This window comes from Carcharhinus amblyrhynchos, chromosome 21 (genome assembly GCF_965287045.1).
Source record: "Carcharhinus amblyrhynchos chromosome 21, sCarAmb.v2.hapA, whole genome shotgun sequence".
NCBI lineage: Eukaryota > Metazoa > Chordata > Chondrichthyes > Carcharhiniformes > Carcharhinidae > Carcharhinus > Carcharhinus amblyrhynchos.
In genome coordinates this window covers 46,741,925-46,765,617 of record NC_137344.1, presented here as the reverse complement: position 1 = coordinate 46,765,617, position 23,693 = coordinate 46,741,925, and the positions used below count along the sequence as shown (strand labels likewise).

At 44.2% G+C, this 23,693-nt stretch overlaps 1 protein-coding gene across 2 annotated transcripts in view; it reads left to right on the top strand.

Annotated features, from left to right (window-relative positions):
- The window catches only part of spata20 (spermatogenesis associated 20), a 368,934-nt gene extending 353,746 nt beyond the window's left edge, over positions 1-15,188 (top strand). For both annotated transcript variants that reach the window (XM_080209099.1, XM_080209101.1), the window contains exon 16: positions 14,544-15,188. In XM_080209099.1, the coding sequence (XP_080065225.1) occupies positions 14,544-14,714 (171 nt within the window). In that variant the 3' untranslated portion in view covers positions 14,715-15,188. The remainder of the gene's footprint in view (positions 1-14,543) is intronic.
- The last annotated feature ends 8,505 nt before the right edge of the window (positions 15,189-23,693 follow it).

The window sequence follows — 23,693 nt, the reverse complement described above, 5'->3', positions numbered from 1 at the left end:
TTTGTTTTTTTTCCTCTTTATAAGCCATGGCCTATTTTAAGAACATAAGAACATAAGAAATAGGAGCAGGAGTAGGCCATCTGGCCCTTCGAGCCTGCCCCGCCATTCAATAAGATCATGGCTGATCTGTCGTGGCTCAGTTCCACTTTCCCGCCCTCTCCCCATAACCCTTAATCCCCTCTCTTATCAAGAACCCATCAACCCGCTTCTTAAAAATATTTAGCGAGGCAGCCTCCACCACTTCAACGGGCAGAGAATTCCAGAGATTCACCACCCTTTGAGTGAAGAAGTTCCTCCTCAACTCCGTTCTAAACCGCCTCCCCCTTATCTTGAGGCTGTGCCCCCTAGTCCTACTGTCTTTTCTGAGCGGGAAGAGTCTCTCCACCTCTATCCTATCCATCCCATTCATCATCTTATACGTCTCAATGAGATCTCCCCTCATTCTTCTAAACTCTAACGAGTACAAGCCTAGTTTATTCAGCCTCTCCTCATAGCTCAATCCCCTCAACTCCGGTATCAGCCTAGTAAACCTCCTCTGCACTCCCTCCAGGGCCAAAATATCCTTGCGCAGGTGCGGCGCCCAAAACTGCACACAGTACTCCAGCTGCGGCCTCACCAATGCCCTATACAGCTGCAGCAAGACCTCCCTACTTTTATATTCAATCCCCCTCGCTATGAAGGCCAGCATCCCATTCGCCTTCCTGACCACCTGCTGCACCTGCAAGCTGGGTTTTTGCGACTCATGCACAAGGACCCCGAGGTGCCTCTGCACCGTCGCCTGCTGCAGTTTTTCGCCACGTAAGTAATAATCCTTCCTACCATTATTCCTACCAAAGTGGACCACCACACACTTGCCAACATTAAATTCCATTTGCCATTTCCTGGCCCATTCGCCCAGCCTATCTAGATCCTTCTGCAGACTCTCCACACCCTCCGCACAATTTGCCTTTCCCCCAATCTTGGTGTCATCAGCAAATTTCGACACCCTGCACTCGGTTCCCTCCTCCAGATCATTTCCCTCATGTTGGGATTTTCACAGTAGTCTCACTGCAGTGTTAATGTAAGCCTACCTGTGACACTAATAAATAAACTAAAAAATCCAATTTTCCATGAATAACCCCACAATCAACTCAGGATGGGATGAACTCAAAGGGTTTGTTTGTTTGCACGTATTCAGAACACACACACACAGGGTTCAGAACATGGCCCTCACCTTCAGATAGTAAAGAGAGGAATAGAAAAAAGAAGAATTTACAGTACAAGAAATAAATGTTATTTCACGCGAGTTCCACAGTCCGGAATCAAAGTGCAGCAAAGTATTCCTTCACTGAAGTTGGTGGGTTGAAAACCAATGCTGTAGAATTCTCTTTTCCAGTGGTGTTCTCGCCACGCGATGAGCAAGATATGCCGAAATGAATCAATCCTGTAGGTGATGGCATAGAACTTGCAACGGAAGCAGGGTAGAAGGAGCCAGGTGTCCAACCTGGAGGCCAGTCTTCCTTCAATCTGGCCAGCTGGTCAGATGTTAAACAGCAGACTGAGTTTTACAGTTCGGCTAGGTAGTATCTCTCGTTCCACAAGCCCGGCCCTCAATGATGTGACTTGACCTCTCCTTAATGGCTTCAGCAAAGAACGTTTGTCCAGAGTTTAGAAATTGGTTTGTGATCCAAGCTGTTAAAATGTCTTAGCCATGATACGTTGAAAAGAATTTGAAAAGCTGTTGTCATTGTAGGCATTCCATCTCAGCTGGTCAGCCTGGATTTCATATACAAAAGGCCTTCAATGTAGCTCTTCTGAAAGTTGAGTCATGCAGTCTTCAGGCGATGGTTAGTAGCTGCAAAGAGATAACGAGGTGTGAGATTTCCGAGACTGCAAAATGGCTTATTTTGTTCTGGGGTCACAGTCAGACACAATTTCAGTTGTTTTAAGGATCTTTGTTCATTTCTTTTTGATAAAGTTTAGAAATAGCCATGGCGATCTGTCTCTCTCTCTCTCTCTCTCTCTCATCATATATATTTTATAAACAATTCAGTATGTGTTTTAGTTCCTCACGTGCCAGAAGTGGATGTGGGGCATCTGCATCTGGGTCCCACAGGCCATTTTTAAAGGTTTTCCAAGTCATCCCAATTCAGTGAAATTCTGGCCTGGTATTTCACGGTTGGTCACATTTTGTTTGTGCAGTGCCATGGCTTGTTTATTATGGGAAGTGTGCTGTATAAATGTTTTTGTTGTTGAATTGCTTCATAATTTTAAGTGGGGATTGATGACATTATTCAGGGTAGGCTATCTCAGGTCTGTGGCTGAGACTGTCTCCTCGAGGGAGTTGAATGTGTAGGCTTAGTTGTACTGACAAATTTCTGAACCATGAGAATTAATGGCCGAATCATTGATGTTAATCCATATACCCTTGGGCTCAGTAACGTTGGCTCTCTCCAGTCAATTCCCCAGTGAGGCCATTGAAGTTCATTGCTAAAAGTGTGGGGTTTTTTTGTTTAGATGTACGGAGAGGCAAACCATGCAGTCAAGTGATTTTACTCTGAGTTTCGGGGGTTAACAGCTTGTGGAACGCAGTACATCTGGTCTCTGATGCATCAGAGATTGAACGGTGTGGGACAATATCCTTCGAAAACCAAGCCTCAGCCTTCCCGAGTGCAGGTTTCACACGGGCATTCTATAACACTTCTCATGACCTCAAAGCATTTCACAATCAATAAATACTCTTGAACCTTGTCACTGTTGTAATGCAGGGAAACACAGTAAGAAGTCTCACAACACCAGGTTTAAGTCCAACCAATTTATTTGATAGTAAACTCACAAGCTTTCGGGGTTTGCCCCTTCGTCAGGTGAGTGGAGAGTTCTGGCCTCAGACAGAGCATATAACTGCACACACAGTTTACAGATTACTGATTAGAATGCGAGTCTTTACAACCAACCTGTTGTTCAAGTCTTAAAGATGCCGACAATGTGAGTGGAAAGAGCATTAGGCACAGGTTAAAGAGATGTGTATTGTCTCCAGACAGGACAGTAAGTGAGGTTTTGCAAACCCAGGGAAGTCATGGGGGTTACAGATAGTGCGACATGAACCCAAGATCCTGGTTGAGGCCGTCCTCATGCGTGTGGAACTTGGCTGTCAGTGTCTGTTCAGCGACTCTGCGCTGTTGTGTGTCGTGAAGGCGGCCTTGGAGAACTTTACCCTGGTGTTGTGAGACTTCTTACTGTGACTACCCCAGTCCAATGCCGGCATCTCCACATCATAGTGCAGGAAATGCAGCAGCCAATTTGTGAACAGCAAGCTCCTGCAAACAGTAATGTGATAGACAACCAGATAGAATCATCGAATCCTTGCACTGCAGAAGAGGCCATTTGGCCCATCAATCTGCATTGACAACAATCCCACCCAGGCCCTATCCCTGTAACCCTACCTATCTACCCTTGCTAATTCCCCTGACTAAGGGTCAATTTAACATGGTCAATCGATCTAACCCACAGATCTTTGCATTAATGAGAAACAAATATAATTTTCTCCCAAGCCAATGATGGAAGATTAGAAGTAAGTGAAGATAAGCATTCTTGAACAGTGGAAGAGTCAAAGTGGTGATTGAGGAAGCCCCCCCACCCCCTTTCTGCAAGAAAAAGTGAATGGAAGATAAAAATGAAGTAGACAGAGTCTGGAAGAGATGACAAAAGAGGGGAGAAAGGAATGATAGATCAGCAAGGCAAAGCGGTTGCATTTGTGATTTTTATGTACCGTGCCAATTTTAATTATTTTTAGGCACTTTTCCTGTGCCGTTTCTTGGTTCTGACTGCCTTTACCTTTAAGCTGGGAGGTCATGCGAAGAAAATTGCTATTTCTTTTTTACTAATGTTTGTTTTTAGGCAAACACAAATCTGTATCACAATTGTTGATCCCACTGCTGGAAAATGGCACTTCTCAAAGTTGTAAAAGTGAAAACAGATGACACCTTTTCCTGGTTTATCATCTGAAGCCAGAGATGTGCCGTCTTCATTAAGAAGGAGCTGGCTGGTTTCCAGGGGGTGGGATCATTCCACTCAGAATGCGTAAGAAGCTACCTTGCAGCCTGTTACCAGGAGAAGGATAAGGGTATGATGGAGACCAAGCGTGGAATAGAAAGGTTAGCAGAACCCAAAAATATGGCCAAACAGGTGCATTTGGAAGACATTAAAGCAGAAGGAACTAGACAGAGGGTTCACTCAATGCAATATAACCTCTTCAAAATCTGCCCTATACAGATACCTTGAGAAGGTGGTGGAGGACTACCTCCTTATTCATGCACTGAAGATGCTCTCTCACCACTGCTAGGTAGGACATTCCAGGATATTGCACTAGCATTGATGAAGGGACGATATATATGTATATACATCCATTAGGATAGTCTGGGACTTAATAGAATAATCCCTACCATGTAGAAAGAGGCCATTCAGCCCATCCCACCCAGGCCCTATCCCTGTAATATTTACCCTGCTAATCTCCCCAAAACTAAGGGAAATTTGAGCATGGCTAATTAACCTAACATGCGCATCTTTGGTCTGTGGGAGGAAATTGGACCACCCGAAGGAAACCCATGCAGATGGGGGGGGGGGGGTGGGACATGCAAACTCCACACAGATTATTACCCAGGACCAAAATTGAGCCCAGGTCGCTGGCGCAGTGAGACAGCAGTGAATTGGAGGTGATTCGTATTTTCTCATAACTTTGCTGCCTCTGACCCTTCTGGCTTAGTTGTAATGGATTTGAAACTGATTTGAATTTTGACAGTCTGTGCTGGTACCTATCTCAAGATTCTACTTCACTTGGGTGTGTCACTGCAGCTGTGGAAAAGGCTCCGTAGCCCCTGCGTGCACTGTAATATTTCCCCATCTAACTGTCCCATCAATTCTGAATCAAGTATAACTTCTTTAGGTGCTGAGAATTTTTACTCTCTACGTTGCCCATGAAACACACTCAAGTCATGTTAAGTCTATGGCACAAAAAGAGTCCATTTGGCTCACTGGTCTGTGCCAGTATTCATGGTCCACACAAGACTCTTTCCCTCTGACTTACTGTAACTTTTATCAGTATCTCTTCCTATTCCTTTCTCCTTAAAGTACTGATGTAACCTCCTCTTAAATGTATTTGTGCTACCTGCCTCGACCGTTCCGTTCATTAGCAAGTCTGACGGTCCGAGTCAAAGAGAGATCTCTGAATTGGCTATTAGATCAATGAGTGCCTATCCCATACTTATGACCTTTTTGAGCTTTGGTCTCGTTCACAAGTGGCAACAACTTGCGTACAATTTTGGTGCATCAGAGATGAACCTGACGTGGGATAGTGGACTTGGAAAGCCCATCTTCAGCTGTTTCTGAGACCAGATTTCACACAACACACAAAGAAAAAGTGGGCATTCTGTATCACTTTTCATGATGATCTTCAAAGCGCTTCGCAATCAATGAAATACTTTTGAACCTTGTCGCTGTTATCATGCAGGAAACGCAGCAGCCGGTTTGTGCACAGCAAGCTCCCACAAACACCCTTTCAAACCCTTCAATATCTTACAGTTACTATTAAGTCACCACTCAGCTTTCTTTCTTCTAAAGATAAGAGCTCCAGCTGGTTCAGTTTTTCCTGGTCGATACATCCTGTGTCTAGCTTGTAAATCTCTTTTGTACCATTTCAAGTGCCTCTATTTCAGTTTTATAATATGGAGAACAGAACTGGGCATAGTATTTGAAATGTTACCCCGCTAGGCTGGTTTTGATTCTTGTTTAACACAGCCTCTCTGTTTTTCAATTCCATCGGGTTAAAAATGGAGCAAAATGATTGGTTTGCTTTTTAAATGACCTTTTTAACCCAGGTCACTACCTTTAGTGACTTGTGAATGTGTACCCTTAGATCTCTTGGCCCCTCTGTCCCATTTTGAATGCTTAGGACTAATGTCTTTAGGGAATGAAGGCCGTGTCCTTCCTCGATCTGGCAGATATGTGACCCCTGTCCACAACAATGCAGTTGAGCCTTAACTGCCCTTTGAAGTGGCTTAGCACACCACTGTGCAATATCAAGCGGTTACACACAAAGAAAATGTGGGCATTCTGTATCAGTTTTCTTGATGATCTTCAAAGCGCTTCGCAATCAATGAAATACTTTTGAACCTTGTCACTGTTATAATGCAGGAAAAGCAGCGGCCGGTTTGTGCACAGCAAGCTCCCACAAACACCCCTTCAAACCCTTCGATATCTTACACTTACTATTAAGTCACCACTCAGCCACCTGCTTTCAAAAATTGTGCAAGGCAAGTTTGGATGAGCAGTTAATGCCCCCCATCCGGAGAACGAACAGGCCGTCACCTCTTGCTGTCTCGGCTCGGATACGCGAGGTAACGGGGCTCGCTTTGCTTGCGGAGTCAAACATCAGCAAGAAGTGAGGATTTCAGCAGAAGGTAACAGACACAGAAAAAGTGTTGAAAGAAGCAGACCCAAGGTGGTGGCAGAGGGTTAGGCAGAGTAAATCGACACCCCCGCCCCCGCCCCCAACTCTGGTTTATGTGTAGCATGTCTATACACAATGTGAAGCTTCATTCAACACCCTAACAATATGTATTAAACCCAACTATAGAATAATGTGACATTCTCTATTCCCAACTCTGACTATTTGATGGCCTTTCTCAGATTGTCAGTTCAATGTCATTCAGTGTCAGGCTGGGCCAGATTCAAACGCAGGCACCGGAGCTGAAAGCCAAGTGTCTACCCGACCACACCACTTTGTCCCTTTGAGTTTCCATTCCTCATTCTGTTATTTCGTTCATTTTCTTTAACTCCGTCTCAACTTATTTTCTCCTGCGTTTGCTCCGTTCCTTCTCCTTGCACTACATCCTTCTTTCCATCGCTTCTTTCTACGATGACTTTCCTTTCCAATCCTTTCCTTTCTGAGACAATTTTTTTTCTCTCTCTAGAATCCCCAGTTGATGTGACGCAGTTTGATTTTGACCTAATGTGCTACGCCAATAAGTCCTTTTCCTTTCCCAGGGAACCATCTTATGTCATACTCTTGTTCCCCATTAATAAAAGCAAAGTTTTCTCAATGTTCAAGTCAAGTAGTCATTGTTGGGATCATTTAGCTCTCAAAAAACTGACCCTCTGAAACAAAGTTGACTTCCTTCTATGAAGTCTCCTGAGGCAATTACAGTGCATTTAAAAGCAAGGCTGCACAAACAACTGCAATGTCATACATCCATTTCCCATGGCCTTTGATCCCTAAGTCATTGAGGAATTCCCTTTCCCCTGCTAGCTGACAGGATAATATCTCATTATTTATCGTCAACTATCATAGGAGATGTTTGTTCCAGCTCTGGTCCATATGGACCTTAGATTTAACCCTTGCAAGACCATTTTTACTTAAAATTGTTGTTCAAGTAAATGCCGGTATCCCAAAGGCAGATTGATATGCGGTTGTTATCAGTTTAGGATTCCACATTCCACATCAACCTCAGCTGAAACACAATGCACAGGATTTTCGCTCTGATATACTTTTCAACAGCAATTAGTTGGGTATCAGCTCCATAAATTCAAAAATAAGACATGAATAGTTAAAAGCCAGTTGACTTCAGAAGTAATGCGCAAACCTAATTTGATTCAGATCTTGTAAGGGTCACTGGTTGTCATGAAGGAAGTGACTTCGGGAGGAGCCCAGCAATGCAAACAAAACATGACCTGTGATTTCAGTTGGGAAGTGAGTGGCAGCTCAGGAGAGCGGCTCGCCGTGACGCGGGGAGAGCGGCTCGCCGCGGCGCGGGGAGACTGGGTCATTAACAGATGGGGGGATTGGACCCTACTCCACGAATAGACTTGGGATCTTATAAAATGGGAAACCTGGGGATTCTATAACCCTGAGAAGCTCACAGCTTTGTAGCGTCTTCCATTGTAGCTTTTCCTGAGATGTTCCAGCTCAACAGGATGATGCCAAGCCAGTGATTGACTTTGTTTTGACCTGAATGTGCAATAAGTAGGAACAACTCACATTTATATAGGACCTTTAACAAAACAAAATATCCAAGACACTTGACTGGAGCACTCGCTTGTTCATTTTCACATCAACTGTTTGGGGCCGTTGACATCATTTTACTACTTTGGCTTTTTTCGAGTCTCCCTCAGTCCACTTCACAATGTTAGCCACACATCTGATTTTTTTTCTCCTTCCCCATCCGATTTCACTCTCAATTTCTCCTCTAATTTGTCATCTTAGGACAAGATTTAACATAAAATCACATTTTAAAAAAAAAGTTACTGATGAGACTCAAGAAGGAAAGCTGAGTGAATGTGTGAGAGGAAGGAGCTGTTGTGTAGGAGCTGCTGTAATACAGTCAGGGATGTAAAGGGAATCACAAAGAGCAAGTCAGTTTAACATGATATAATCCAGCAGCAGTCCCATGTAATTAAGACAAAGTGAAGGCATTGGGGAAAGATGGCAGAGGCGATTCATTAACTGAAACATTTCCCAAATGGTTAAATGGGATCCAGCAAAGACATGTTCACAGATCAGAAGGGGTTAACTGCAGCTGTGTGCTGAGTCACTGTGACAGACTTGCATATTCTTCACTCCTGTAATAAACCAGTGACTCCATTACCTTGTGTGAATGCAAGTCTATGGCAGTAAGAAGCAAACAGTGGAACAGTTTCCTCAGGTCCCAGTGTTGTTATCCACACTATTGGGAGGATATTGGCATTTTAGAGACGGAGCAATAACGTAAGTTCACTCAGATGTTGCCTTCTCCCCAAATGCCATTATTCATTTATATAAGTTGAAAATTATGGTATCTTAAGTGCTCCATTTATTTCAGGCAGTTGTGTCCACACCGAGTAAAGGTGCATTGAAAGCAAGAATAAACAGTGCTATATAAGTACAAAGAGCAAAAGAGCTATATAAATACATAAGAGCAAAACTAAAACAATGTCACTGGTGCAGAAGGTGAAGTCGCACGAGATGAGAGGTGAGCTGGCAAGGTGGATGCAAAACTGACTCGGTCAAAGAACGGTAAGAAGTGCTTAAGTAATCACAGAACAAGCTGGAAATGCTCAGAAGGTCAGGCAGCACCTGTGGAGAGAGAAACAGCTAAGGGGTGGGGATTCTGTGGCTGTTCAGACCAGAGAATCCCACCTGTTAGCTGTTTCTTTTTTAAAGTTTTGGTAGTAATAAAATAAACAACTTGCTGAGCAGAACTGAAACAAAGTCACTGGTGCAAAAGGTGAAGTCGCATGAGACGAGAGGTGAGCTGGCAAGGTGGATACAAAACTGGCTTGATCAAAGAGCAGTAAGAAGTTTCACAACACCAGGTTAAAGTCCAACAGGTTTATTTGGTAACATATACCTCTAGCTTTCGGAGCGCTGCTCCTTCATCAGGTGAATGAGAATTCTATTCACAAACAGGGCATATAAAGACACAAACTCAGTTTACAAAATAATGGTTGGAATGCGAGTCTTTACAGGGAATCAAGTCTTAAAGGTACAGACAATGTGAGTGGAGAGAGGGTTAGGCATAGGTTAAAGAGATGTGTATTGTCTCCAGACAGACACTAAGAGAGATTTTGCAAGCCCAGGCAAGTCACGGGGGTTACAGATAGTGCAACATGAACCCAAGATCCCGGTTGAGGCCGTCCTCATGTGTGGAACTTGACTATCAGTCTCTGCTCAGTGACTCTGAGCTGTCGTGTGTCATGAAGGCCGCCTTGGAGAACGCTTACCCAAAGATCAGAAGCCAAATGCCCGTGACCACTGAAGTGTTCCCCAACAGGAAGAGAACACTATTGCCTAGAGATTGTCGAGCAATGTTTGTTCATCCGTTGTCGTGGTATCTGCATGGTCTCCCCAATGTACCATGCCTTAGGACATCCTTTCCTGCAGCGCATCAGGTAGACAACATTGGCCAAGTTGCAAGAGTATGTACCATGTACCTGGTGGGTGGTGTTCTCACATGAGATGATGGCATCCATGTTGATGATCCGGCATGTCTTGCAGAGGTTGCTGTGGCAGGGTTGTGTGATGTCGTGGTTGCTGTTCTCCTGAAGGCTAGGTAGTTTGCTGCGGACAATGGTCTGTTTGAGGTTGTGTGATTATTTGATGGCAAGAAGTGGGGGTGTGGCGATGGCCTTGGTGAGATATTCGTCTTCAATGACATATTGAAGGTTCCAGAGAAGATTTTGTAGCTTCTCTGCTCCGAGGAAGTACTGGATGACAAAGGGTACTCTATCCACCGTGTCCCATGTTTGTCTTCTGAGGAGGTTGGTATGGTTTTTTGCTGTAGTGCGTTGAAACTGTCAATCAATGAGTCACGTGCCATATCCTGTTTTTATGAGGGCATCTTGCAGCATCTGGATGTGTCTGTTGCGATCCTCCTTATCTGAGCAGATCCTGTGCATGTGGAGGGCTTGTCTGTAAGGGATGGCTTCTTTAATGTGTTAGGGTGGAAGCTGGAGAAGTGGAGCATCATGAGGTTATCTGTGGACTTGTGGTACAGTGAAGTGCTGAGGTGACCGTCCTTGATGGAGATGCCTGTGTCCAAGAATGCAACCGATTCCGGAAAGTAGTCCATGTAGCCTGATGGTGAGATGGAACTTGTTGATGTCGTCATATTGTTGTTTCAGTGATTGCTTACCATGAGTCCAAAGGAAGAAAATGTCATCAATGTATCTAGTGTATAGTATTGGTTGAAGGTCCTGTGCGGTGAAGAGGTCTTGGTCGAACATTTGCATGAAGATGTTGGCATATTGAGGTGCAAATTTGGTCCCCATGGCTATTCTCTGTCTGGATGAAGAACTGGCTGTTGAAGATGAAGCAAATGATTTGTAAATTTGCATCTGGAGACTGGCAGTTGTTAGTTGCAGCAATGCCATCGTCGTGGGGTATGCTGGTGGAGAGTGCCAAGGCATCCATTGTGACGAGGAGTGCTCCTGGTTTAACTGCTCCATGTGTGCTGAGTTTCTGTAGGAAGTCCGTAGTGTCGTGACAAAAGCTGGGGGTTCTTTGTACAATGGGTTTTAGGATGTCTTCGACGTAGCCGGAGAGGTTCTCGCACAGGGTCCCATTGCCTGATACGATGGGATGGCCGGGTGTGTTTTGGTCAAAGAAGACAGAGTAGTAGTGGAAGGGTGCGTTTCTGAATGGAGGGCTGTGACAAGTGATGTTCCTCAGGGATCAGTGCTTTGCTGTTTGTAGTATATATAAATGATTTGGAAGAAAATGCAACTAGTTTGATTAGTAATTTTGTGGATGACACACAGGTTGGTGGATTTGCGGATAGCCATGAGGGCCATCAGACCATACAGCAGGATATAGATCGGTTGGAGACTTGGGCAGAGAGATGGCAGATGAAGTTTAACCCGGACAAATGTGAGGTAATGCATTTTGGAAGGCCTAAGACAGATAGGAGATGTACAGAAAATGGCAGAACCCTTAAGAGTATTGATAGGCATTGGGACTTGGGTGTACAGGTACATAGTTCACTGAAAATGGCAACGCAGGTGGAGAAGGTAGTCAAGAAGGCATACGGCTTTGTTAGAGAGGGCATTAAGTTTAAAAATTGGCGTGTCATGTTGCAGCTTTATAGAACCTTAGTTTGGCTGCAATTGGAATATAGTGTTCAATTCTGTTCATCACACTACCAGAACGATTTGGAGAGGGTTCAGAAAAGATTTATCCAGATATTGCCTGGTATGTAGGGCATTAGCTACGAGGAGACGTGGGAGAAACTTGGTTTGTTCTCTCTGGAACAACGGAGGTTGAGGGGAGACCTGATAGAAGTCTACAAGATTATGAGAGGCATGGACGGAGTAGATAGTCAGAAGCTTTTTCCCAGGGTGAAAGAGTCAGTTACTAGGGGGCACAGGTTTAAGGTGCAAGAGGCAAGATTTAAAGGAGATGTACGAGGCAGAGGGTGATGGGTGCCTGGAACTCGTTGCCGGGGAGGTAGTGGAAATGGATACGCTAGTGACTTTTAAGGGACCTCTTAACAAATACATGAATAGGATGGGAATAGAGGGATATGGTCCCCAAAAGATAGTCAGGCAGCATGGTTGATGCAGGCTTGGAGGGCCAAAGGGCCTGTTCCTGTGCTGTCATTTTCTTTGTTCTTTATCAAAGCAATAAATTGTTAAATTAGAAAGAGTAATTAATAAAAATAACCAGAGTGTGAAAGGGTCGGTGTGCGTGTTCCCTTCAAAGAAGGATACAGCACAGGAACAGGCCCTTCGGCCCTCCAAGCCTGCGCAGATCACATTGTCCTATCTGCACCAGAACCTTCAATTCCGACTTACCTGTTTGATTAGCATTTTGAAATCTGCCTCGCGGGGCTGCACAAAGGGAACTCAGAGGCCTTTTTGGTAATTGGGGCCCTGACTGCCTTCTGAGCAAGGCTGTCTAAAATAAGTCAGAAACTTTCCTTTAGTGTTCTCGACTGTCAGTCGTGATGTGTAGATGCCGGCGTCGGACTGGGGTAAACACAGTAAGAAGTTTCACAACACCAGGTTAAAGTCCAACAGGTTTGTTTGGTGGCAAAACCCACTAGCTTTTGGAGCACTGCTCCTTCGTCAGGTAAGCCTAACTAAGGTTATATAAAGCTGCAACGTGACTTACCTGATGAAAGAGCAGCACTCCGAAAGCTAGTGGATTTTGCTACCAAATAAACCTGTTTGACTTTAACCTGGTCTCGACTGTCAGCCCAGATTATATGGTTTATTCACTGCATACTGCTTTTGGACTCTCTCCTTTATGAAGGGAGAGAGAGCTACCAGCCCGTTAGCAGGTGGTGTAGCATTGCTGGCATGCCAGCCTCTTAATATCAGTTGTCAAAATTCAGCTGGCTGTGTGGCATGCTGCAGCTGGTCCAAGTTATATTCCATATATCCTCTCAGCCACTGATAGGCACTGTGCTTTTAAACTGTGCCTGGCAGCAAGTGAGGGCGGAGGCACAAGGTGGGCAGGAGGCCTGTTTTATTCTTCAGCACTTCTTGCAGTCACGCACCAGGGTGGAATCTCGCTGATGCTTGAGATTAATCTGTGGGCTATTTCTGATCCGCTGGTTCTGCACACTGTCCAGCCCCTGCCATCTGTCAGCTTCTCTGCTCCGTCAATCAGCTTGGAGTGCTTAACTGATAAAGGAAATATGGCATTAAGTGGATAGAAATTGAAAATCACCAATCCAAACAATTTATCTACTTGTCCTATTGAACTGCTGGTGAGAGACAGCTGCTCCGCTGTTTATCGACAGACTTTATGTGCCATCAGTACGATATTGTGCATCAGTAGCATATTGCACAGCACAAACTGCGAAATACGTCTGACGTTGGAAATCTGAAATATAAACAGAAGTTGCTGGAAATGTTCAGTTCGGGCAGTGTCTGAGCTGAGAGAAACAGAGTCAAACAATTAATGTAACCTTGCCTCAAAAATGAACGTGTTTGTGGATAATACAGGTTTTAAGCAAATACAGAGGCGAAGGTGGGGGGATGAAAGAAGAAAGGGAAGGTCTGTGGTTAGGGTGGAAGGCAGGAGAGATTGAACAAACAACAGACTCAATATCAGCAACTGCTATCCAGAAAAGCCGTGGTTACAACACAAAATTGTTAAGCTCGGTGTTGTGTCGGGAGGCTGCGAAGGGCTTAATCAAAAGATGAGGTGCCAGTCCTCAAACCGAGGTCGAAATTCATTGGGACGGTGCAGGACACTGAGGACAAAGGAGTGGGAATGGAAATAGCGTACAACTGGAAGCTCGCTTTGGCACAGTGAATGGAGGTGTTTGGCAAATAGACCATCCAACATGTGTTTGGTCTCACCACTGCAGAGAAGACCGCGTTGTGCCCAGTAAATGTAGTAGTCTAAATTTAAATGAATCACAAATAAACCACCGTTTGGCCTGGGAGGTGTGTTTGGGGCCCAGCATGTTGGGATGGGAGAAGGTAAAAGAGCAGGTGTTGCATCCCTTACGTTTATGTGTCAGAGAACCTGCCAAATGAGAAGGGGCAGGAAATATCAGGGGCAGTGAATGAGTGAGCCAGGATGCCGTGAAGGGAACAATCCCTATTATAAAGGGATATCATCTGATGTCCACAATATTAAGCACCTTATCACAACACGAAGGGATGGTATGACCCCCATCCAGCTGCAGGTATGATGACCCCGTGGTTCTGGTACTGGGCTGGTAACCCAGAAGTTCTGGAATTGGAATCCCACCAAGACAAGTCATAGAACTGAGTTCACTAAGCCTGGAAGCTTTGGGCTGGGCAGCAGAGAAATCACAATCAAAGTTGCCAGACGATCATAAACTGTAATTCATGGGGGAACACTCTCCTTGGCTTACCGTTCATGTGACTCTATACTCTTAATCCCATTACGAGAACCTGATGGGCAAGACACTGTCATTGTTGCCCATACCCCAAAAATATGAAAAACAAAAATCACCATGTTAGTTTGGAGTTAATCCTCCAGTTCAACCGTGTTACCTCTAGAACGTCTTGTGTCCAATTTTAGCTCTAACAAAGATTCTCTTTCTTTCCAATAGATATTACTTCTAGCGGATGGAAACACCGAGAGCTTCCTGTACCAGGCGCTGCCCTTCCTGTCAACATTAGAACTGAAGGATGGTAAAGCTACAGCCTACGTTTGCCAGAATTTTGCCTGCTCCCTGCCAGTTACCTTAGCCAGCGAACTCCAGACTTTGCTCGTTAAGTAATGATGCGGCGCAACACCGTGAAATGATTTGCTATAAATTCTGAAAACCTTGTAGCGTGCTTTAGACTTATTCTTTTTATTTAGCCTTCAGGAGCGAAACGATGTTTTTGGTGAGGTGGACAAGCTAAAGTTACTTGGAGATATAATATGAGACTGGTAATCTCCAAGACACAATTCAATGATGATCATATTTACGTGGTTATGATATTTGAGCATTGCGGGCCACAATTTGCTTAAATAGATTATTAGCAAAATATATGCAAACATAACGCAGTGTGGTTGTATTGAGGCAATGCTGCCGGAGATGCCGTTTTTTGGGTGGAGTTAAATCCATGCCCTGTCTGCCCTTTCAAGTGGATATAAAAAGAAGAAAAAAAATTCGCATGGTATTATTTTGAAGAACAGCAGAGTTCTTTCTGATGTTCTGGCCAATATTTATCCCATAGCCAACATCAATAAAGGAAAGATCAGCTGGCCATTGCTATTTCTTGGAGTTTGCTATGCACAAATTAGCTGACGTGTTCCCTACACAACAGCGGTGACACTTCAGAAGTACCGCATTGGCTATAAAGAGATTGTGGAAAACCCTGTGTAAATGCAAGTTTTCATTTTGTACCATCCCAGAAAATGCATTAATCTACTGAGCCCCTTTGCCCCACCCCCTTGTCTTTCCTCCTCTTGACAGCAGCACTTCACATTCCATCAGGGCTTCCCCTGTGAAGCACGTACACCTGTGAAGTAAGCTGGGTTCTGTGCAGCACCTGAAAGATGTCACCCTTTCCCCAAAAGGCTCACCCATCCCCGCACAACAATCTAGGCTGATACTCCAGTGCAGTGTTGCACTGTCAGAGCTGCTGCGTTCATGTTAAACTGGGGCCCTGTTTACCATTTCCAGTGGACTTAAAAGATCACAAGGCAATTTTTGAAGATGAGCAGAGAAGGTATGTCAGTGCCCCGGGCAATATTTATGCTCAGACTATCTGGTCATTATCACATTGTCGCTTCTGAAGCACTTCATTGGCTGTGAAGCATTCTGCCTCATGATCGTTGGCTTCAAAGGTCTTTGAGACATCCTGTGGTCTCCATAAGAATGCCAGTCTTTCATTTGTTAAATCCCACTCCCTTCTCTGCCCGCCCTGCGACACAGAGAAGATTTTGGTACTTCTGAAGTGTCACCGCTGTTGTGTAGGGAACACGTCAGCTAATTTGTGCATAGCAAACTCCAAGAAATAGCAATGGCTAATAGCAGTGATTTCTCTTCTGGTTGCTGTGTGTTGGTTGCTGCCACTGTCCTTAATGAGTCATGAAAATAATAACGGTCTGAATTAACATGCAGAGGACGGAATGTTGGCCCACTGATAACACAACTGTGATTTCTGCTGTGGATGTAATTTGGACACCAAGTGCGAGAGCCTCATTAGTGAAGAATGACCCAGCTGCAGACATGATTCCTAAATGGTTGTGATTTTTGTGATCTAAAAAATTGTAACATGGTGACACTGTAATGGGGCAATATAAAAATATCCCTGAAAGGAAGAGTTAGATAAAGATGAGATGCAAATAATCATAGTTACCGTCGGACTTTGCAACAGTACAGAAACAAAAATACCACGGCTGCTGGAGATCTGAATTAAACACAGAAAAGGCCAGAAGTATGCAGCAGGTCAGGCAGTGTCTGTGGAGAGAGAAGCAGACTTAACAACCAGTGAAGACCCAGTTGCTAGTGTTGTCGCTGCCACTGTTACTGTCAGCAAACGGTGCCAGCAGAAGTTGAAGCTGGAAGTGAACTGGAGACCTCTCAATGGCAGGCCAGGTGCTGTCAAAACCTCCTCTCGTCGCAACACTGACCCACAAGGACGCAACGGTGACAGCCCTGGCCACAGGCTATCCTGTAGAACGTTTTACTCCACTCTCTCAGCTTTGGCCATGAGGAATTTTAAACTATTTCCAATGCAGCAGATTGCACCTCCGTTTTGTGATGCCCTCAGTGTCTCCATCCTGCCTCAGCGGTGCACTCACTTACCTGGGTGGGGCTGCCATGAGGCTGGGAATGGCAATAGGCCCCCTGATTGGCCCTCTCACCTCACTGGTCCATAATCGGGCAGCACTCTCCGGGCTAGCTTCTTCACTGGCCGACTCCGGAAAGGTCTTAAATGACGTCCCGTCACGGTTACTTCCCAGGATCCAATCCAGACTTGAGACCGGTGACACAACCTCGACCCAACTGGGAAAATCTAGCCAGTGTTTCAGGTACGTGGCCTTTCATCAGAGCTGGCATATAGCATCGAAGGTGGATCTCAGGATAATGGTTTGAGAAGTTCTGAATATCTAGAGGTTTCTGTAATCATGGGTTGATCCTTTCTACTCTGAACTCTGGCCTTTCCTCTCTGACATTATCAGTAAAGTATTTGATAACTTTAAGTCGATAATTTTTGATGAAGTACGTCCGATTAATTATGGTGAACTGATTAAGACTCATTAACAGATTAAGCAGATGCCTGAGATTTAATTTTGTACTCTTTCATTCAAGCACACATTTTTAATGATGCTTTTGCTCATTTGCCAATTCAATTTCCCTTTTTCTCCCCCACTGAAGTCACTGATGTTTATTGGGGCATAGAAAAGGGTACCTTACTGGAGTTCGTCCAGAAAATGTGAATTAAAATCCCACCGTGACCTTCTGAGAGTTTCAGGTCAGCTCAATAACTTGGGAATTAAAGCTAGTGTCAGTAAAAATGACCAAGAAATTGTCAGATTGTTGTTAGAACCCAACTGATTCATTCATCCTCTTTAAGGGAGGAAGGAAATCTGCCATCCTTTCTCCCACTAGTCCGTCCCCCTCCATCAGTTCTTAGGCAATGACCATCACCAGTCAGAGACAATCTAATCAACCATCCCTCTACATTCAATGGTGTTCCCATCACTGAAACCCCCAGTGTCAACACCCTTGGGGTTACCAATGACCAAAAACTTAACTGGACTCATTACATAAACGCTGGCTCCAAGAGCAGGTCAGAGGCAGGGAATATTGAAGTGAATAACTCATCTTCTGATTCTCCAAAGCCTGTCCACCATCCACAAGGCACAAATTAGGAGTGTGATGGAATTCTCTCCACTTGCCTGGTTAAGTGCAGTTCTAACAACACTCAAGAAGCTTGATATCATCCAGGACAGAGCATCCCACTTGATTGGCGCCACATCCACAAATAACCACTCCCCCCACCACCAACGCTTAGTAGCAGCAATGTATACTTTCTACAAAATGCACTGCAGAAATTTACCAAAGATCCTTAAACAGCATCTTCCAAATACATGACCACTTCCATCTAGAAGGACAAGGGTAGCAGATACGTGGGAACCCCACCATCTGCAAGCTCCTCTCCAAACCACTCACCATCCTGACTAGGAACTGTATTGACGTTCCTTCTTAGTTGCTGGGTCAAACCCACAGCAATATGGGTCAACTCACAGCACACGGACTGCAGCATTTCAAGAAAGCAGTCCACCACCATCTTCCCAAGGGCAACAAGAGATGGACAATAAATGCTGGCCAGCCAGCTACTCCCATGTCCCACGATTGAATAAAAGCAGTGATCAATGTTCATTCTAATTGCACTTTGCTATGTGCTCTGCCTTTAAGATGGTCACATATGCACAGCTGTTGGGACCCAGCGTGGCACATTCCTGATTACTATGCAGGAGCACGCCTGCAGCACCCTGCTTGTGACTCCAGTCCCACAGCACTCTTAACTGACTTCTTCAATGGCCTAGCAAGCCAGCCAGTCATATCAAACCACCATCAATGGTTGAAGGACGCTCAAGATTACTATCTCAGTTTATCTAGGGATGGGCAAAAATGCCAGCTGTGCCAATGATGGCCACATCCCAATATGATCAAAAATAATTGAGGATAGGTTGCTTGTATTCTTTTGAATTTAGAAGACTGAGTGAGTGATGATTTGACCAAGCTGCTTGAAATCATAGAATCCCTACAGTGCAGAAAGAGGCCCTTCAGCCCATCAAATCTGCACCGAACACAATCCTACCCAAGCCCTACCCCCACATCCCTACACATTATACCCACTAATCTCTCTAACCTATGCACCCCAGGTCACTAAGGGGCAATTTCTTAGCATAGCCAATCAACCTAACCTGCACATCTTTGGACTGTGGGAGGAAACTGGAGTACCCGGAGGAAACCCACGTAGACATGAGGAGAATGTGCAAACTCCATACAGACAGTGACCCGAGCCAGGAATTGAACTCGGGTCCCTGGAGCTGTGAAGCAGCAGTGCTAACCACTGTGCTACCGTGCCGTTTGAGGTTTAAAGAATTTGAAAGGCTGGGTAGAGAAAAAAAGTTTTTCTCCTGGTGGGGAAATCAGCGAGGACAAGGGGAGTATGAAACAGTTTTTCATGCAAAGAGCTGTAGATATTTGAAACTTGCTCCCCAAAAAGGTGATGATGCTTCAAGACAGTCAGAGCTTTCAAGACTGAGATAAATTCTTGTTCCATATGGGTTACAGGTCTGACACATGTAGATGGGGTTAAGGTGAAGATCAATCATGATCTAATTGAATTAAAAGCATGCTTAGGGACCATGGTCGGCACTTGTTCCTAAAAATATCTTACACGATTGATGATTTGGCACGGTGTAAGTTTTGCGGGCGTTCCCGTCCTTAGTGAGCATTGCCAGTTGAGCTGGACGCTGTATTCACCAGTTGTTCGCGGTAAGGATGTTAACTGGTTTGTGCGTTCTGTAAGGTGTGTAGAAATTACAGCATAGAAGCAGGCCATTCGATCCAATCACTTCCTGCTGCTGCTAATGGATCCATGCACATCTCCTCCCAGTACCAACTTCCTCCATTATATTTCTTTCCCGCTCACGTGGGTACCTGTTAAATTAATTAAACCCATCATGAGACACTTCTGCTAATCACAGTGTCCTCATTGCTTTTTCAACTGAGGTCATTTAACTCGACGCAAACTGGGAATAGAGCCAGTGCCCTTCCCTGTCTATATGGTTTAGTATCACACTGGGCAGCACACTTATTATCCCTTCAAATAAAAGAAGTTATGATTTATTTGTGCTGTTATTTTATTTATTAATGTCAGAAGTAGGCTTGCATTTATACTGCAATGAAGTTACTGTGAAAATCCCCTTGGTCACCCAGATCATGTAGACCATTTAGGACCAAGGTAATGGTTTTCATCAATTTAATATAATTTGCAATATTGCTTACCCATTTTCAAAACAACAGATTTGTGGCCATTGCAATGTTTCTTCTCTAGTAAATAGTAGCCATGTCACAGTGTTATTGAATGTTGATTAACACTTGTAAACCCAGTGTTCTCATCTCATGCTCACTTGAGAGTTCATCATTTTATGGATGTTAATTAAATTACCACAAAGAAATTGGACAAATATCATAGCATCCCTACAGTGCAAAGGCGGCTATTTGACTCACTGAGTCTGTAGCGACTCTCCGACAGATTTTACCCAGGCTCTTTTCTCATAACCCTACGTATCTACCCTGCTAACCACCTTACGCTACACAATTTGAGACACTGAAGGTGAGATTTTACAGCCTCGTTTGTGTCGAAACTGTAAAGTCCCACCCAAAGTCAACGGGCTTTCCCATTGTCCACCCCTCCCCCGCTCCGATTCTTGTGGCAGTGGGGTGGTAAAATTCCAGCTTAAGAAATCACTTTGGAATAGCCAAGTCACCTAAACTGCGTCAGTAAGAAGTCTCATAACACCAGGTTAAAGTCATTCGGAATCACGAGCTTTTGGAGCACTGCTCTTTTTCATCAAGTGAGTCCACTGCCGGCGTTGTCACATCACGTCTTTTGGAGTGTTGGATGAAACTAGAGCACCCAGAGGAAACCCACGCAAACACAGGGAGAGCATACAAATTCTACACAGTCACTCGAGGCCAAGTTCCTGGCACTGTGAGGCAGCAGTGCTAAATAGAATGTGATGATCAAATCCCTCCGTTCCCTGTATGGTCAGTGATAAATTAGCTTCTGCAAGTTGAAGGTAAGTTACCTGTGTTGATAACACTGTAATTCTCGCAAAGGTGTCCCTGGTATCAGTCTTGCTGCTGTATGAAGATGTGGAGCAGCCAGTAATTGTGGAGGGAAGGAGCAAGTCTTATACACTGCGTTCAGGTATTTGTTACCAGCTAACTTCATGCACCTGGCCTGATGTTTGCGTAAGTCCAATGTACACAAATCACTGAAGACTATCGGGAAGCGACAAAAAATAATTTAAAAGGTTAATAGGAAGCTAGTCTCTATCTCGAGAAGGATGGAATATAAAGAACACAAGCTATTTTTCAGATATATACAGATTGTTGCTGAAGATTATCCATTTCGAGTACATCGATGCGATTTGGGTGCTGTATCTCAGAACAGGTATATTGACCATTGGGAATGGGGGGAGACAGAGATTTACCAGAATTATACTTGAGTAAACAGGGGTAAATTATAATAACAGATTGCAAAGACTTGGCTTGCTGGGGGTGGGTGGATGGATGCCGAGGGTGGCTGAGTGAGGGAGTTGGTGCCTGAGTGAGGGGATTGGCTGGATGAAGGTGTGGCAGTGTCTGGATGAAGGGGGCGTTGGGTGGCTTGGGGGTGAGGAGGCTGGATGGGGTGGGAGTGGCTGGGTGAGGGGGGTGGGGATGGCTGTGTGAGGGGGGAGTGGGGGTGGCTGGGTGAGGGGGGGGTGTGGAGGACTCAATTGAAGCTTTAAAATGATTTTTGTTCAGCATGGGTCTTAAGGGTTACAAGATCAAGATGTGTCGATTGAGTTAAGGTACAGATCAGCCATGACCTAACTGAGCATTCAACAGTGACCTCTCAGAGCGACTGCCTCCTTTTTTGTGGCTCTGTTCTTGCTTGAAAGCTGTCAAACATCTTCCAATTCCAATTTTCCAATTGAAGTATCTTCCAATTCCAATAATCATCCTACTGGTTGGACTAAAGCTCGAAGGAGCTTTACTGTGCCAAGTAACCATGCTGTTCCCAGCCTAGCAAGATGCCCTGCACCATCCAGTGAGGCTGTCAAAACTGTCCATCATGGCACTGTCCTCCGTCTATATTCTGTAAGGATCCTAGATGAAGCTAAAGTTGAGTAATCTCGATCTAATTCCAAATGGGCACATGCTATCCCTTCAAATAAAAAAAAGTTATGATTATTTGTGCTGTTGGTTAGCCAGATTATGTTGACCTTCTAGGCCGTCATTAATCTTGCAAGCTCTTGTGGAGAGTCCACAGGATGATAAACACCCTGACCTGGAATGATCATCGTACTGGATGGGCTAAAATGGAAGGAGTTGTACTGTGCTATTGTAACCATGCTGTCCCTGAGCCAGCAAGATTCCCTTCATTCCAGCAAAGACATGACAGGTTGCCGTGATGTTGTCGGGATATCCTGGGAAAGTTAGTTATTTTTTCCTTCCTGGTTTCTGGCTTTGGATGCCTAAAGTGGAAAGTTTTCCATTCCCTACTGCTGACATTTTTATGGCACAAAAGCAATAGTACAGTGAGAAACATCTTCAAGACTTAACTTCTGCAATACATCTCCAACTGTTGAAGCTGAGTATTATGTATGTATTAACTGTGGAACTAATTTAATCCAGGGTTTTTGTATGATTAGAGGCAAAATGAATTTTAAGTTGAAATCTTCAGCTTCAAATCAGATGTGCGGTTATTCCAATTCTTTTGCGCTGTTAATGAACTCGAGGGTAATGAAATATTAATATACGTTATTTCTCCTTCATTACTGCTTCAGTCAATTATTAATTTTAATTATCATTCTGTAAATCGAAGATGCGTAACTCGAGACTGCCTTGCATTAGCTTCAAGTGAATCCATAGAGATACTGTCGCGCACAATAAATGCACTTTAGCAAGACCATGGTGTGTGGCTCGCATTAGCTTTGGGGTTAACATCTGGCTTGACGTGTTCCTGAATGTAATATCATGTGACATGATTATGTCCTGCTTAATCACATGATATATGATCACGTGACATTTGCAGGTGTTAATTGCATTTACCTTATCACCGAACCCTGAATAAAATATTCTGACGCTGTGTAATAGAGAGATGAATAGCTTTGATTTGATTTATTATTGTCACATGTATTAGTATAGAGTGAAAAGTATTGTTTCTTGCGTGCTGTACAGACAAAACATATCGTTTGTGGAGTACATAGGGGAGAAGGGAAGAAGAGAGTGCAGAATATAGTGTTAGAGTCATACCTAGGGTGTAGAGAAAGATCAGCTTAATATATATCAAGTCCATTCAAAAGTCGATGGCAGCAGGGAACAAGCTGTTCTTGAGTCACATAATTTATAAATCAGAAAGCAAAGAAAACCAGAAAGATTTAATGATAGGAAATGTTTGAATAAAAACTGCTTATGATGGTTCTCGACAAAAGTAACTTTATTTTTCTACGTTTTTTGTCATAATGCTTTACAATACTCTGAGGCAATGATCTAGTGATATTATTGCTTGGCTGTTAATCCAGAAACTCAGCTGATGTTCTGGGTAGCCAAGTTCGGATCCCACCACGGTAGGTGGTGGAATTTGAATTCAATAAAAAAAATCTGAAATTAAGAATCTAGTGATGACCATGAAATCATTTGTCGATTGTCAGAAAAAACACCCATCTGGTTCACTAATGTCCCTTAGAGAAGGAAATCTGCCGTCCTTACCTGGTCTGGCCTACGCGTGACTCCAGAGCCAGAGCAATGTGGTTGACAACTTGCCAAGAAAGGCAATTAAGGACGGGCAATAAATGCTGGCCAGCCAGCGACACCCATGTCCTACAAATGAGTAAAAGAAAAAGCTCCTAAAAGTTAAGGAACAGATCAGTCATGACCTAACTGAATGGCAGAGCATTCAACAGTGACCTCTCAGAATACTGCTTCCTTTTTATCTTTTCCTGCCTCCTTTTTCACGGCTCTGTACTT